Source organism: Mesoplodon densirostris, chromosome 7 (genome assembly GCF_025265405.1).
Source record: "Mesoplodon densirostris isolate mMesDen1 chromosome 7, mMesDen1 primary haplotype, whole genome shotgun sequence".
Taxonomy (NCBI): domain Eukaryota; kingdom Metazoa; phylum Chordata; class Mammalia; order Artiodactyla; family Ziphiidae; genus Mesoplodon; species Mesoplodon densirostris.
In genome coordinates, this window is record NC_082667.1 from 39,792,524 (window position 1) to 39,809,752 (window position 17,229).

The following is a 17,229-nucleotide window of genomic DNA, read 5'->3' on the forward strand; positions in this document are numbered from 1 at the left end:
AAGTAATTGGTTCTTGAAGGTATAAAATGATGCTTGGGGTCTACTCTTAAGCACTGATTTCAAATGCCCGCCCCCTGGGCAGTTTCAGCCCCGCCCCTTGCTGTCGTCACGCCGACTTCCACCTTGGCTTCCGCTGATTGGTCTCCGCCTCCGCCTCTTAAGGGCGGCTAAAGAGCTTGGGGTTTGCTTCCGGGTCTTGGGCTTTAGCCCTGGGCGCAGAGGTTTCTGGGAGCCAAGAGTTATAATGGCGTCTGTATGATCTCTTGAGGCGACTGCGTCGGAGCTCGGCCGAAGTGAGCGGCAGCAGGAAAGCAGACTGTGAGTGGGGCGGGAAAGGGCGGTTGGGGACGGAGGCGGAGAAGCGAGCACAGGCAGAGGAGGCTCTGGAGCGGCGGGCGGGTGGTGGAGCTCAGCGCTTGTCAGGAGCGTCCCAGTCCCGGGCTGGCAGCGGAGAGCGCAGCGTGAAGATGACTCTGCAGACAGCGTTAAGCAGGGTCCGGGCGCCCCCACCCCTCGCCGAGTGGGGCAGGGGTGAAGAGTCAGCGGGTTCCCGGTGACAGCCCGAAGGTGAACCCCCCAGAGGCGCTGGTAATGATAACCCGGGGGGATGTGGGGGGCGGCGGCGCCCCCAGAGGCCGGCAACCCTGTTTCTCCCTCTCTGGGTACATCCCTCTCCCTTTTTTTGAAAATCGAGAGAAGTGTACCATTTCCCCCAGTTTCCCCGACATTTGCTTTTCCGACGCTTGAGGATGTTTTAGTAGACACATCTGCTATGCAGTATCCTTTAGTTGCTCAAAAGCAAAAGTAGCATAACCTTTCGGGGTGGGTTCCTGTGTTTTGAGCATTTCTTAAATTGTAATTTGCAAAAGATCTGATTTGTATTACGTTGGCTGCTGGAGAAAATTGGATCAACAAAAGGTTGTTGGAGAACTTTGCCTCTGTAACTGTCATCAAAGTCTAGCTTTTTTTCCAGGACACTCGGTAGCTTTGTCAGTGATTTTTTTATATATCTTTTTTGTTTTTGTAGTTACTATCCTATTTTCTGCTGTGTGAGATTTAGATAAAATGGGAACCTTAAGGAGTCGGGTGGAGTAAGGTTGAGCTGAGATTTTTTAAAACTCGGACATGGCAGTACTGTATTTTACGAGGGTGTTGACATGTCAAGTCTCATCATTTCTTAATAATTCTATTAGGAATATCCCCATTCCACAGATGACAGAAACTTAAGCTTGGTGGTTTGCCGGAGGTCACAGAGCCAGAAGAACAGGAACACAAACTCATATCTTCATGACAGACTAAATATCTGCCATGTTCCTTGTACACCCTGAGCCTCATTATTTGTTTTGTTCAGAGCATTTGAGATTATTTTATAAGTTTTGGGGAATAAGTTAGGGAAATTGTTTCACAAGGAGGGATATTGATTAATACTTTATAAAATGAGAGTTCATCATATTGGAAATAATTTGACCCTGTTTTTCTTCAAAGCATAGAAGATGACAACAGCAGCTAGGCCAACTTTTGAACCTGCAAGAGGGGGGAGAGGAAAAGGAGAAGGTGATTTGAGCCAACTCTCAAAGCAATATTCAAGCAGAGACCTACCCTCTCATACAAAGATAAAATATAGGTAATGAAGCCTTTTATGTTTTTCTTGTTTCACAAAGCAAGACCAAATCTGTTGAATGACATGGTCATGAGATAGTACCATGTGTGGGTTATTATTACTTACCTATTTTCATAGGAGTAGAATGCAATAGTGTTTCTGACACTAAAATTATGCTCTATGATTGTAAAATGCTACTAGATATTCCTTAAGCAGAAATTCCAATTAACAAGGAATTTCCATATGTAGATGGAACAATAACTAACACATTACTTCAGAGGCACCAGGCTCTGTCAGTACTAATCAATATGAGATTAAAAGTGTTACTCTAACGAGCTCTGAATTAACATACTAACAAAAAGTAAAGACATTGTGATCAGCCTGCAGCCTTATTATAAGAAAGTATGTGATTTAGTTTCAGTTTCTTGAAATATTGGATACATCACAGGATTCCTGTTAGTAACCTTCAGATTAGGGTGATCTTGTCCATTTCCCCCAATGGGACTTTATGCTTCAGGGACTCAGGACAAAGTTGCTTTTTGTGAATTGTCTTCCATTACTACAGCCATGTGTTTTTTAGAAGTATTTCTGCCCTGTTTTGTTTCTACTTTAGACAGACCACTCAGGATGCCCCTGAAGAAGTTCGGAACCGTGACTTCAGGAGAGAGTTGGAAGAGAGAGAGAGAGCTGCGGCAAGGGAGAAAAACAGAGACCGGCCAACCCGAGGTGCCAACACGACCCCAGACGTTTCTCTCATAACGTTATGTTGACAGTAGTTTTTCTTTCATGTGGTAATTGGAACGGATTACTGTTTTTGTTTGTTTTCAATTAAATATGGGTGTGAGCTATAACAGTTTCTTGAAAGATTTGATTGGATTAGAGATGATAATGAAGTTGATTCCAATTCCATCTTTTTTATGTTTCTGTGTTAGAAAGAACTAGGTGATCTGGGGATATTTAGCAACCGTTGTTTCAGTTCAGATGAAGGAGTTTTTAACTGTTCACACAGCCAGACTTTTTGAGGCCCCATGGTTTCTGTCTATGAAATTCTTCCATTTTTATTTCTACCATATGTAAACTATTTCCTAAATTTCCTGAGAGAGGCTACAGTTCCCATATTAAAATCAGTACTTTTATTAATTCATTCAATAAATATCTGCCAAGGGCTTATTTGCCAGGCACTGTGGTTATAATCCCTACTATCATGCTTAAGACCTAAGCTCTTCTTGCCCACAGGTCCCTAAAATGTTATAAGAAATGCAGGATTTGATTCAGTAAGCTAAATAATGTTTGTTTTCCCCCAGAACATACAACCTCCTCTTCAGTGTCAAAGAAGCCTCGGTTGGACCAGATTCCCGCTGCCAACCTCGATGCAGACGACCCTCTAACAGATGTATGTTTTATTTCCTCCTCTCATCTCCATGTAGTAATTTACTTACCATTTTTCTGAAATACCTTTTTATCCGGCTTCCCTGGTGGCGCAGTGGTTGAGAGTCCGCCTGCCAATGCAGGGGACACGGGTTCGTGCCCTGGTCCGGAAAGATCCCACGTGCCGCGGAGCGGCTGGGCCCGTGAGCCATGGCCGCTGAGCCTGCGCATCCGGAGCCTGTGCTCCGCAACGGGAGAGGCTGCAACAGTGAGAGGCCCGCGTACCACAAAAAAAAAGAAAGAAAGAAAGAAATACCTTTTAATCTATTCTTTTGGCTTTAAGAAGCGATTTGTATTTATTTTTACTTACTATTATTCAATTATAGCTCTGACTTCAATGCTAAACTCTGTAGTTTATTTTAAAACAAAAAGCATTATCTTGTGGTTAATCAAACTTCAAGTTTGATCTCTGGAGAGCCAAAGAAGGAAGAGGTCTATTAAAAGATACGCTTCCCTAAAAAATAATTCCCTGTATTAAACCATGGAAATTGGACTAGTTATTCCCCTTCAGAGGGCACTCTTCGGACTGGGCTCTTTATTGATAGCATCCCCTGCAGTGACTGTAGGGGCCTTTCCGTACTTGCTGCCAATGATGCCCCTTCCAGATGTTCAATGCACTTAATGGCTCCCTCTGTGCTTAGGGAGGAATGTGATCTAAGTGGAAGGTTTTTAAGAATTGGCACTTTAATTAACGTTAAAATTTAGTGGGACTGCACAGTCTGTAATTAATTTGCAGTTTTCTACATACAGAGGAAAAATCTGAGGACTTTTCAAGGGTAGCATCTAATAAGCATATATATTAGTAATTCTAGAGTTGACAGACTAAATTAAAAATTAACTCAGTAATTCAATATAAGGAACTCAATTTTAAGTGAGATATAATGATTATTCATTTGAAACTATTTTTTCTGAGAATTTAGCACCCTTTTCTGTACCTTTGACTATCTTTAATTCCTAGTTGTTTTGAGCCATATAAAATTATTTTGACTCCCAGGGTCAAAGTATGTAGTGTGTATTATACTTTGTTACTTTGTAAGACTTAGTATAAAGTGTTCCTTTTCTGGTTTTAGAAATATTTTCATATGTAAATTCCCATTTGACTATGTAAATTTGAAAGGTCCTTCATTATACTCTTTGCTGTTATAATGTCTAAAATACATCAGAGGTTGACATTTTAGTAAGTAATTGTAAGCTTTTTTGTGGGGTTTTATTTTATTTTTTGGTTGTTGCTAGTTTTAACCGTATTTAGGTACATTTATCTTTCCCTCTAAGAAAATTAATCCTGCTCCAAAGATTTGATGAGTGCCACTTTTATGGAAAAAAATGAATAATCTATTTTGTCTCCCATCTCCTGGGCCATCACCATTCTTTTTTAGGAGGAAGATGAAGATGAAGATTTTGAAGAGGAGAGTGATGATGATGATACTGCAGCTCTTCTTGCGGAGCTGGAAAAAATTAAAAAAGAAAGAGCTGAAGAGCAGGCCAGGAAGGTAAAACCAGCATATTAAATATTTACATCTTCTCACATATACTAAAGTAGAAGTGTTTTTTAAATCAAGTAATATCATCTTATATTAGAAATCATCCTTACCATGTCTCGATATTATAGGACCTGTAGGCCTATAAATCTGGTGATTCCTATGACATCCTAAGTCTCCTGGTTATGTTAGAAATTCTTTCCAAATAGTTCAGACATACTCATCAAAATGCTCTTCATTCAGTTATTTGTTCAATAGACATATAGTCAGTGTCTGTTAAGTGTCAGAAGAATCAAAGATGATTAAGATGTAGTCATAGCCTACAAAGAACCCACAGGTATAGTGAGGCCGTCTTTATCTCTCTCCTTGTCTTCTGACCCAGCCTTCTTTCCAGGCACTTGCTGAGGCCATCTGTCAATAAATTTTATATAACCTAGCTTCTCTGAGTCCCCACAGTCTCTACATTTACACAATGGAAGGAAAGAATGTCTAACTCAAAGACAGTTAGACGAATTAAATAGGATCCATAGTACGTACCTTTAAACTTTGAGTGAATTACCCATAGTAGTAACAGTAAGAGACAAAACTTGGGAGGCAAGAGCAAGTCAGAGCATTAGAGATTTGTAGACCAGTGCTAAAGGAGTTTGAACTCTCTTCCAAAGGACCTGTGGAACTAGTCGATTTCAGCTAGAGATGGTAAGGTTGGGTATGCATTTTAGAAAGATTACTCTGGCTGAAGTGGAGGGTAGAGGAAAGAACTGAGTAGGGGGCTGTTCCAATAATCCTCACATGCAGTTATGAGAACCTTGCATGACAGGAGTTGGATTTGAGAGAAGTAAACAGATGCTGATAGAGCTATCAAGGAGATAAGATTGACCAGAGAAAGTGACTGATTAGCTGTGGCAGTTTCTGGGTCGATGTTGGTGCTATACACTAATCAGGGAATGCCGAAGGATGGGCATGTTTCAGTGGAGAGAAAAATAATGAGTTCTTTTTGGCACATACTGAACGTGATATATTGTGAGACACTCAAGTAGATATATCTGCCTCCACTTTTTTTTTTTCTCCCCTGGCCACACCGCACAGCATGCGGGATCTTAGTTCCCCAACCAGGGATCGAACCCATGTCGCCTGTAGTGGCAGTGCAGGTTCGTAATCACTGGACCGCCAGGGAAGTCCCTGCCTCCACTTTCAACCAGAAAAGAGCAGCTTTTTTAATGGGCTTCTGTGTAAGATTTCATTTGAACCAAGAATTGCTCTATTTAAAAAAAGGAAAGAGACTTGGGGAAAAGACTGATGTAGGTTAATGCTTAGAACCTAGGGAGGTAGAGTTCAAATGGATCAGAAGGGTCAGGGAAGAATTCAGAAAAGAGGAAGATTTGGGGATAGGCTTTGAAGACTGCTAGAATTCAGATTTGAAGAAGAAAAATATTTAAAAATACAATTCTTGTCAAAATTTGGCATAAGATAGCATAATTCCTGTAGAATTATAAGACCATTCCTACACTGGCACACCACAAGAGGGCAGTTCTGTTCCAAATTCTTGTGGCCTCCCTAATAGCTGTGGATACGCAAAGAGACATTTAAATGCATTTGGTTGACCTTTAAGGAGCATAAACATTTTAGACAGAAGATCTTGGCAGTTTTGCAAGGTTCATCTGATTTCTTTGTACAAAATGTGTTGGTGGTTTTTTTGGAGTTGAATGACAGTTTTATTCCATTTGTCCCCCATTTCCCTGTCTGGCTTTCTAGTGGCTGGTTTTTGAGGTGTTCCAAAATGTTTTCAAACCAGTCAGCCTGTGTCAAGGGCTGGGAAACTTTCTGTAAAGAGCCAGATAGCTAATATTTTAGGCTTGCAGGCCATACAGCCTCCATCACAGGTATTCAGCTCAGCTAATTGTAATACAAGCAGCCATAGGCAGTGCATAAATAAATGGATGTGACTGTGTTCCAGTAAAATTTTGTTTACAAAACAAGATGGTTCAGATTTGACCAAACCATAGGCTGTCCATCCTTTATACCTGTAGTCATGAAACAGTGTACCTGGTACTTGAGTATGGAAAGAGTTGGCACCTTTTTTCCCTAGTGCTATGTATGGCAATCAACCAGTATCTCTAAAGGAAATAATATTCCAAACATAAAATGATCAGGACCTTATTACATCACATATGTTGTTTTCTTATAAATTTGGATACATTGTATGCTTGAGCTCCTGTTTGTCTAGCATCTCAGAGATATGTCTTTTTACTTTTAGCATCAATATAATTTGTTTAAAAATAAGTATATAATTTTTAGAAAGCGATCTGTTCTTAATCTATGATGGATGCTCCTGACTTCTGCTTGCTTATAGTCTGAAAATGACTTAAAGGAATTTTCCTGTTAATTTCCCTGAAAATTGCATCTTCTCACCTCCCAATTATTTGGCCTCATAAAAATGAAATCAGTTGTTCACACTTGATTATTAAAATGAAGTATCTTTAACCTGCATAGAAAATCAGGTTATTTTTCCAAGTGGTCTAACACAGATTCATTATAAATAGACTTCCAGAAAGTCCTTTTTCCCTTGGTATATTAAGTCATCAATTTTGTCATCCCCAAAACACAGCAAAGTGGGATCTATCTTTGGTTTAAGATAGCATGGAATCAGGTAGATCTAGAAGTTATGGCTAAGGATTTTAGACATTTTATATTTGTAATTCTAAGAAGGAGACTGAGGGTGATTTGAGTTTAAAGAGGTTAATGCTAAAATAAAAGTGAAGAAAGACAAGCATGTAACTGAGAACAGATGAGAGAGATAAAAGTAGAAAGTCATTAACAATAAATCATAAGAATAAAATGGGTAAACCTCAGGTAAATTAGTAGAAATGCATGTTTACTGAATATAATTTTTTACATGATGGTTTATCTTATTTTAGGACATAATTCTTGGTTAATAATAACTTGTCACCAGTCCTAGAGATGCAAGTTTACATTGTTAGTAATTCAAAATAAAATTATTTTTAATCACAGTTATATATAACCCTTCCTTAAAAATTGAGATAATTGCTTTGCTAAATGTGTCTTTTTGATGTTTAATATGTTCTTAAATTATTAGAATGTTTATAGATGTACTCTCTTAAACAGTTATGTAATTTTGTATGTACTTCAAGAAAGAAAATAGATTTAAATATGCAACTCAAGAATGTCAAAGTCAGAGACTAATGAATGTATGATGGCAAGCATGAAATAGTTATAATGAAAATGCCCAATTATTTTATTTTGATAAATGAGACTTTTCTGGTATGTCTTAAAAACAAAGAAAAAGCAATACTACCTTGATGCTTATCCCATCTCCCTCTTAAAATCCTAACAGTCTTTTAAAATATGAGTTATATTATAGGATTGACGCCAGAAGTAATATAAGTAAATATGAATCTTCCCCTCTTGTTGGCAGGAACAAGAGCAAAAGGCTGAAGAAGAAAGGATTCGTATGGAAAACATTCTGAGTGGAAACCCTCTCCTTAATCTCACTGGCCCATCCCAGCCTCAGGCCAACTTCAAAGTTAAAAGAAGGTACTGTACAATAATGGGTTGGAGAGATATGTGCGCACGCACACACACACACACACACACACACGTTATGAGTTTTATAGCAAACTATATTATGTAAAGCTTCTAATACCCACTTTCCACTGATATTTTTCTCCATCACATTTTGGAATAATGGAAGGAGAATGAAAGAAAATAAACTTATTTTCAGTAACCAGCTGTGTAACAGAGATTGTTCTAAGTACTAGAGACAGAGCAGTGCACTGAGCCCTTGACCCTACAAAGCTTACATTGTAGTTATATGTGTCAAGGGTCCCCAAAACCATCCTTCACATTCAGAGACTAGAAGGTCTCAGGGGGCTCAGCGTGTAGCTGTTCTCATGACTAACTTAGTGAAGATACACAACCAGATCATAAAGGGAAAAGGCACTGAAGGAAGTGTGTGTGCTTCCTTATGCTGTGTCCCTCCTATGAGGGGTCACACAGAGCACATTCTTTTCCCTAGTAATGAAAATGCAGCAACATTTGTGCAGTGTTGCTGCCCAGGAAGACCCATTAGAGACTCCCAGGGTTTTTATTGGCTGCTTATATAGGCAACCTCTGCCTAGTACATACCAAAATTGAGACTCCCGGAAAGAAACCACATAATTTGTACAGACAGTCTAGACACAGTGACAGTGAGAAGATTGCTGCAATCCAAGTTTCCAAATGCCAGCCAGGGACCAACCTTGCAAGCGGCCTTCCTGAGGACAGCAGTCTGTGTGTGTGTGTGTGTGTGTGATCGAGAAACCCTGCTGTAGGCTTAACATTTAAACCATATCTATTATTTCTCACCACCTCCACTGCTGCCATCTCCATCCGGAGTGATGCAGTCGCCCTAACTGGTCTGCTTGCATGCTCACCACCCTCTCCATCCGTACCCCCAGGTGTTTTCCTTAACATAGCAGTATCATGGTCCTTTTAAAATAAAAGATCTCAATCCTGTTCTAAACCATCCAGTGGCTTCCTGACTCATTCATAGTAAAAAACAAAAACAAGTCTTTACAATGGCAATTGCATAGGCAAGGCAGGATTTGCAAGAAAGGTGACATTTTATTAGAGACTAGACTCCAAGGTATTTGACCCGAGCTATTGAAAGGATAGAGATGGGAAAGAATGTGAACTGAGGTGGGGAGGTGGAGGGACCAATTTAAGACATGGTAACTTTGGGATGATATATATGTCTGTGTGGAAATGTTGAGTACGTAGCTTGATACACAGTTCTGGAGTTAGCCCAGGCTAGAGATCATGAATTTGGGAGCTGTCAACTTACAGAAGTTTCCTGAAGCCATGAAGACTAGATGAGGTTACTTAGTGAATGAGTATAGCCAGAGAGGAGGTCAGAGGAGTGAGCCTGGGGTAATATTTCGAGGTCGGGTAGATGATTAGCTGTCCATACCTGGAATAGTACCTGGTACATACTAGGTGCTCAGTAAATGTCGATTATATGAATTATGAATGAAAAAACTAGGCTGAGAAGGAGCAGCCAGTGTGGAAGAAATGAACCGAAAGAGGCTGGTAGGTGTCTTGGAGCCTCACAGACAGTTTCAAGAGGAGGGGAGTGATTATCTAGGTCAGATATTGCTGACAGGCCAAGTGAAGTGGGTACTGCAAAGTGGCGGTTGGAGTTAGGGCCCTGGGAGAGCAGTGCTGGTGTTGAGAGGGAGGGGTCAAAGCCTGTGGGGAGTGAGTTGAGGAGAGAGTGGGTAGAGAAAAAACGACATTGATTTATATTTGTATTAAGCTATATAGTTCTGCCTTGTTTGGATGCAGATAAAATCGTTGGGAGACTGAAACATGTTGTCTTAATGTGCAGATCACATTTCACCTAGCTCTGCTCAGCTTTTCACATTTCTCTGCACTGCACCAGTGATGACTTAAAACACTGTTTTCAAAGATGCCCACGTTCTTTGCTTATTTTCGACGTGCAGTTTCTTCTGGCGGGCATACGTCCACAGCAAACACATTATATAGGCTTTCATTTTATATATGTTTGTGAAAGTTTATGTATTACGTATATGGGTTTGTGTTTTACATGCTAGGTGATATTTTGAAATCATAATCTTTATTTTCTATAAAACATGTATTTTGTAGCCCATCCATGGGTGTTTTTTTTTCTTTTTTAAGCTTACACATTATGAAATCCAACCAGGAGAAACGAACTAGAGATTCCTGCCCTAAGCTCTTCAGCTGCTCTTTCTTTGTGGTTAATGTAGATGTGAGCTAATATATGAACCTTAATTGTTTTACCCCAATAGTTTCTTCTTTTGCCCTAAATTGTAAATACTACAGTGAATGCTTACTACATGTTAACTGATAAAAGAGTATGTATATAAAGTCCTTAAAACCACATAATGTAACTATAGTAAATCGTCCAGCTATCATCTAGAGCTGTCCATACTAATCAGGGTAGAACCAGGTACTGCCTCTTTGTTTTAGATCTGAAAACATTAAATATTTATGTAATTTCTGCTTTTTAACTCAAAGTTTCTTATACTGGAGAAATAATAAGAATATTGTGTATGTTCTAAATAAGGATTACCCTTCCTATTATAAAAAAGCAAGCTAACAGCCTATTAAGAATTACTTTATTCTTTTGGGTGTAATTGCTACATTGAATGATGTACAGGTTGAGCATCTTTTTGTGTGATGAATAAGCTTTACAGTTCGTTCACACGGTGTTCTTGTCTGTTGATACAAGCATTGTAAGATTGTTCTGTTTTCTTTTTTCTTTCAGGTGGGATGATGATGTTGTTTTCAAGAACTGTGCAAAAGGTGTAGATGATCAGAAGAAAGACAAAAGATTTGTAAATGATACGCTGCGATCTGAATTTCACAAAAAGTTCATGGAGAAATATATTAAATAGTACAGTTTTATGTGCTTAATTAAAGGCTATAAAATGTAAACGATATGACTTTATTTTGGTTTTTTTGTTTTTCTCTTCCCCTCCCATCTAAATTGTGTATACGCTTCCCTAATTTTAAGTTCCAAAATATCTTTTCCTTTATTGATTCCTAACTTGATAAGGACTGGGAATTGGTTTAACCAATTGCCATCTCAGTATTTCCAGTCATATGTTTTTCTTTTGAATATGGGAAAAGGAATCTGCTTGTAATAAATATTTTTAATAATCTGTGTCAAATCTGTGTCCCCACCTTTTTTGTTGAAATGTGTGCAGCTTATAAAACACTGCATATTTTCTTTCGTGTGTTGTATTTCTTTGTGTTAACTTTTTCTCCTCATATCTCTAACATTGACTTAAAGTCAGTTAATTCATATCTCCTCTGTATCTTTTAGAAGTGTGATGAAAAATTAAAGAGATTCCATTTTGGACCACCATGTTGGTATGGAAGTGTCATCAAACAGGAAGCGCCCTGAGTGTGTGTCGGGGAGCATGGGGTACCTCTCACTTCTGCAGGTGCCCCTTTCTTTTCTCTCAGCCCAAAATAAGAGCTCCTTAAGCATGCCTAGGAAGCATGTGATGTTCACCTGTGTTTTAGTTACTCAACTGCCATGTTTCTCTTGAATGAGGTAGAATTTGCACACTGACACTCATTAGATGCAAAACCTTGGAGAGTTTAACATCAAACAATACATGAAATAAAACCTTTGGAAATAGAATTGTTTGTTATCTTGGAGGATATGGATATGGGAAGTGGGAGGGGCTCTACACAGCTGGAAAACGAAGTTTCCCTAAACCTGGGCTGGGATTTTAAGGATGTCACATTGATAGAAAATGTGAGACCAGAAATTGAGCCTTCTACAGATAGAGACCCATTTATAGGATTCCTCAGCTGTGAATGATGTTGAGTTTGTTAAGGTTAAAGATAAAACTTTTAAAGCAAAAATAATGTGTTAGTTATCACTGGCTATTTATTTAAACCCCTTTCTCTAGGATCCCCAGTGGAAGCTTGGACACAGGTTGTATGTAACCTGAGTCAGGAGTAGGGCTGGAATCATAGCCCAGGCCTTGACCACATTCATACCCTGCTTTTTTTTTCTCCAACTGAGCAATTTACACGTAAATTTGAATACGTTGACTAGTATTTTTTTAAAGCCTTTAATAGTACTGAAGCACTTTTATCTCCAACTTTACAGTTTATAAAGTGCCTTTACATTCGTTTTCAATTTTCTTCATAGCAACACACATAGGAAGGAAATACTGGGTTATTCAAAGCTAAGGAAATAAAATTCAGGCCGAGTGACTGGATCAGCGTTAACACTTGATGGGAAACGTATGAGTGCCTTAAAACTACATGAAGATGTGCTTACAGAAGTGAGAAGCATTATTTAGATTTCCAAAACTAGTTCTTGGGATTATGGGTAAAGTCTTGAGGAAAAGAAATAGCAGCATATGAACTTTTTAGCATCTGAAAGGCTTATAATTCATAACCGGGGGTACAATTTAGGTGCACCCTTACCCCGAGATCCACTTCAGATAACCTATTTGAGCCTGACAGGTTCAGCAAGGATCAAAGTAAAGCTAATTTCAATAATTTATCCATTTTCCTAATAGTTTCCAACGTGAAACATTATGTAACTGGTCATAGATCAAGGACACACAAATGCTACAGTTTCAGCTCTCAGATCTATAAAGCCAGTAACAACCTTCCTAGCGAAAATGCCTAACATCCTCCTTGCAAAACATCTTGCCTAGGTGTGACTGAGGAAACTGTCTAATCCCTTCAAGAGCCCATGCTGAGTGCCAAGAGCCAGGGCTTTGAAGCCAGATGGACCTGGATGTGAAGCCCAGCTCAGTCACCTCGGGTTTCACTAAAGCTGACTAACTAACATTGCACCAAACATGCTTGTACTGCATCCCTTTAATCAACACCACTCCCTGTAAGGCAGGCATTATTATTTTCCCTGTTTTATAGACAAGGAAATTGAAGTTTGTAAGAGATATTTTAAAACAAGCAAAGTCATAAATCTTTAAGAGGATAGGGCCGAGGTTCAAACCTTGAAGTTTCTATTTGCAGCCCATCCTTGTAACTGCTATGCTTGACTTCCTCTTCATGTGAAAGAGCCCTTCTGACATTTCTCACCTATGAAACAATAGTAACAAGAGTGATGAGTAAGGGGGTTTGATGGGAATTAATTTAAGGTGTGAGTACTTGGCAGGCATATAGGAGGGATTTCATCCACATTCTCTTTCTACCTGCCTCTACTAGCATATAGCAGGGGCTGCTGAAAAGTTTGAAAGCCTGTCGTTTTGTTCTGTCATAAAGGTCTGGTTCTGAAGAGTTTCCCTAGCACCTCAGAGCTTGAGTTGGGGGATAGGTATGACCTCGAAAGGGGTTGCTTTTGCTTGGTTGCTAGGATTAGAAACCCACTAATAGAAACTCAAGTGAAATAGAGGTTTATCTTTTTTTATATAATTGAAATATATTTGATTTACAATGTTGAGTTAGTTTCAGGTTACAGCAAAGTGAATCAGATATATATATTCTGTTTTAGATTCTTTTTCATTACAAGTTATTACAAGATATTGAGTATAGTTCCCTGGGCTATACAATAGGTCCTTGTTGGTTATCTATTTTACACACACACACACACACACACACACACACACACACACACATATATATGTGTATATGTTAATCCCAAACTCCTAATTTATCCCTCCTCCCACTTTCCCCTTTGGTAACGATAAGTTTGTTTTCTATGTCTGTGAGTCTATTTCTGTTTTGTAAATAAATTCATTTGTATCATATTTTAGGTTCCGCATATAAGTGATATCATATGATACTTGTCTTTCTCTGTATGACTTACTTCACTTAGTATGATAATCTCTAGGTCCATCCATGTTCCTGCAAATGGCATTATTTCATCCTTTTTCTGGCTGAGTAATATTCTATCGTGTATATATTAGTATGTATACATCTTTATCCATTCATCTGTCAATGGAGGGGTTTATCTTAACAATAGTTAAAAGGCACTTCCTCTGTCCAGCTCTTACTCTGCTCCTCTCTTCATCTGACCCACTTCCTCCACAAGACTAGATTTCTGCACCCAAAAAGCCTAGAGGTCACTCGTTTATGATCCTGGCTTCCCTGGAAAGGAATCTTCATGATCTTGTAGGTCCACTGGCCGACAGACCCTCTGTGTTGTGAGACAAAGCTTGTCCAGTGAGCAGTGGCCAGGAACCAGGTTACCTAGTACAAATGTGGGCCAGAGCAGGGAGACATTCACAGAACAATCTTTGTTATTGACGTGGCTTGAGATATTCAGCTACTCACATGGTAGACAAAACTTAGACACCGAGATTTCACAGCTGTAACTCGAGTCTCAGGGGTAGTGCCTGCATCTCCCGCCAGGATCTAGCACCACGATGGGCACATAACAAGGGCTGCCCTCTGCCCCCAGTGCAGGCCTGGCCATAGGCAACCACCCAGGCCCAGATGGAAAAGAGGGGACCTAGTGACCAGAGACCTGGGTGTCCTGGCGGAAGCAGGCCCTGCTGGGTCAGTTTCCTGCTGGTTTCTGGAAACTGTCATGTCCACCAGGGAGCAGGGTGGGACATGTCCTGTCTTTGAGACACCTTCTTAGAAGTAGGACTAATTAGATTGAACCACTTGTTGGGGGAGAGGGTGGGTCAAGTGAAAGGGAGAGGAGTTTAGTGGGAGCTGCTGAGGGCTGGGATATTGGCCCCAGGGCCCTCTTCTCTGGCCACGGTCCAGGGAACACGGAAGAAACAGGATCAGCCTGGGACTCATCTTTCAGTAAATGCGAGGGACCATTCTGTTTGTGTTGGTGGTGTTGGGATGCAACCCTCACACCTTTCTCTGAATCACACTCCCACAGATATCCTAGCTCTTGGAATCTTTTTATACGGAAGCTCTTTTAGGTGTTTTTCATTTTCAGTTTTTAAAATGTCCTGTTCTCGCCTGGCCTAGTTCTCAGACACTTCAGGACAGGAAAGAGGAGGAAGAAGAAAGCAGTCGTGTTCACACTCCTGAGAGAGGCATCTGCCAGGTTCCCTCTCCAGGGTGATTTTTTCATCTAATCATATTTTCAAACAGCCTCCCTATGGAGAAAGAAGCAGAGAGATGTCTCCTAATGGCCCCAGACTAATTGGAAGCCGCTTCCTGGGAGCTGCCTTCTCCGTCGTGCTAGAGTCTGAGGAAGGAGGAAAAAGGAGTGGGGACTTCAATAACCTTCTGACTATGTCAGAGGGAAGGGTTCTAATGTCATCCTGAAATTTCCTCAATACTCACACCTCCTTGAAAGTCCAAGAGTTATCTTGGACTCAGAGGCCTATTTCCAGAGTGTGGGTTAACTAAGCACTGAACATTAAGTCACTCTTTGGAAGCACTGACTTCAAAGAAGCCACAGGGAGAAATGTCTATTTAGGTCTTCTGCCCATTTCTGGATTGGGTTGTTTGTTTTTTTGCTATTGAGCTGCATGAGCTGCTTATAAATTTTGGAGATTAATCCTTTGTCAGTTGCTTCATTTGCAAATATTTTCTCCCATTCTGAGGGTTGTCTTTTGGTCTTGTTTATGGTTTCCTTTGCTGTGCAAAAGCTTTGAGGTTTCGTTAGGTCCCATTTGTTTATTTTTGTTTTTATTTCCATTCCTCTAGGAGGTGGGTCAAAAAGGATCTTGCTGGGATTTATGTCATAGAGTGTTCTGCCTATGTTTTCCTCTAAGAGTTTGATAGTGTCTGGCCTTACATTTAGGTCTTTAATCCATTTTGAGCTTATTTTTGTGTATGGTGTTAGGGAGTGATCTAATCTCATACTTTTACATGTACCTGTCCAGTTTTCCCAGCACCACTTATTGAAGAGGCTGTCCTTTCTCCACTGTACATTCCTGCCTCCTTTATCAAAGATAAGGTGACCATATGTGCGTGGGTTTATCTCTGGGCTTTCTATCCTGTTCCATTGATCTATCTTTCTGTTTTTGTGCCAGTACCATACTGTCTTGAAGATATACAGACTGCCAACAAACACATGAAAGAATGCTCAACATCATTAATCATTAGAGAAATGCAAATCAAAACTACAATGAGATATCATCTCACACCAGTCAGAATAGCCATCATCAAAAATCTAGAAACAATAAATGCTGGAGAGGGTGTGGAGAAAAGGGAATGCTCTTGCACTCCTGGTGGGAATGTGAATTGGTTCAGCCACTATGGAGGACAGTATGGAGGTTCCTTAAAGAATTACAAATAGAACTACCATATGACCCAGCAATCCCACTACTGGGCATATACCCTGAGAAAACCATAATTCAAAAAGAATCATGTACCAAAATGTTCATTGCAGCTCTATTTACAATAGCCCGGAGATGGAAACAACCTAAGTGTCCATCATGTGATGAATGGATAAAGAAGATGTGGCCCATATATACAATGGAATATTACTCAGCCATAAAAAGAAATGAAATTGAGCTATTTGTAATGAGGTGGATAGACCTAGAGTCTGTCATACAGAGTGAAGTAAGTCAGAAAGAGAAAGACAAATACCGTATGCTAACACATATATATGGAATTTAGGGGAAAAATGTCATGAAGAACCTAGGGGTAAAACAGGAATAAAGACACAGACCTACTTGAGAATGGACTTTAGGATATGGGGAGGGGGAAGGGTAAGCTGTGACAAAGTGAGAGAAAGGCATGGACATATATATACACTACCAAACGTAAGGTAGATAGCTAGTGGGAAACAGCCGCATAGCACAGGGAGATCAGCTTGGTGCTTTGTGACCACCTTGAGGGGTGGGATAGGGAGGGTGGGAGGGAGGGAGATGCAAGAGGGAAGGGATATTGGAACAGATGTATATGTATAACTGATTCAATTTGTTATAAAGCAGAAACTAAAACAAAAAAAGAAAAAAGAAGAAGCCACAGGGAAGAAAATGCTGCGGATGAGGAGAAAACTGGGATAACAGAAGTGGCAAAGCTCACAGAGCATCAGAGCACGTCCCCTGGGGCAGCAGGCCCTACAGACCAGGCTCCCCGACCTCCTGCCAGGCCACGCCCTCCCTCCATCCACCAAAGAGCTGCTCCCTGGACACTTCCCTGTTTAAAGCCTTCAACAATTAGACAATATGATGGAAAACAATCCCATTCAAGATAGCTACAGAAAATGTAAAACACATAGTCATAAACTGAACAGGAAATGCGCAGGATCTCTTTGAAGAAAACGCT

General features: G+C 40.1%; 1 protein-coding gene across 3 annotated transcripts; it reads left to right on the forward strand.

Annotated features, from left to right (window-relative positions):
- The first annotated feature begins 203 nt into the window (after positions 1–203).
- On the forward strand, positions 204–11,216 carry CWC15 (CWC15 spliceosome associated protein homolog). 3 transcript variants are annotated; one of them, XM_060104330.1, is made up of 7 exons: positions 204–318; positions 1,486–1,624; positions 2,214–2,326; positions 2,905–2,993; positions 4,405–4,518; positions 7,940–8,058; positions 10,811–11,216. In XM_060104330.1, the coding sequence occupies exons 2-7, from the start codon at positions 1,494–1,496 to the stop codon at positions 10,938–10,940; spliced, it is 696 nt and encodes a 231-aa protein (XP_059960313.1). In that variant the 5' UTR covers positions 204–318; positions 1,486–1,493; the 3' UTR covers positions 10,941–11,216. The 3 variants fall into 3 exon arrangements, with proteins under 3 accessions (XP_059960313.1, XP_059960314.1, XP_059960315.1); XM_060104331.1 differs by having other exon boundaries at positions 1,491–1,624; XM_060104332.1 differs by lacking the exon at positions 204–318 and adding an exon at positions 460–588.
- The last annotated feature ends 6,013 nt before the right edge of the window (positions 11,217–17,229 follow it).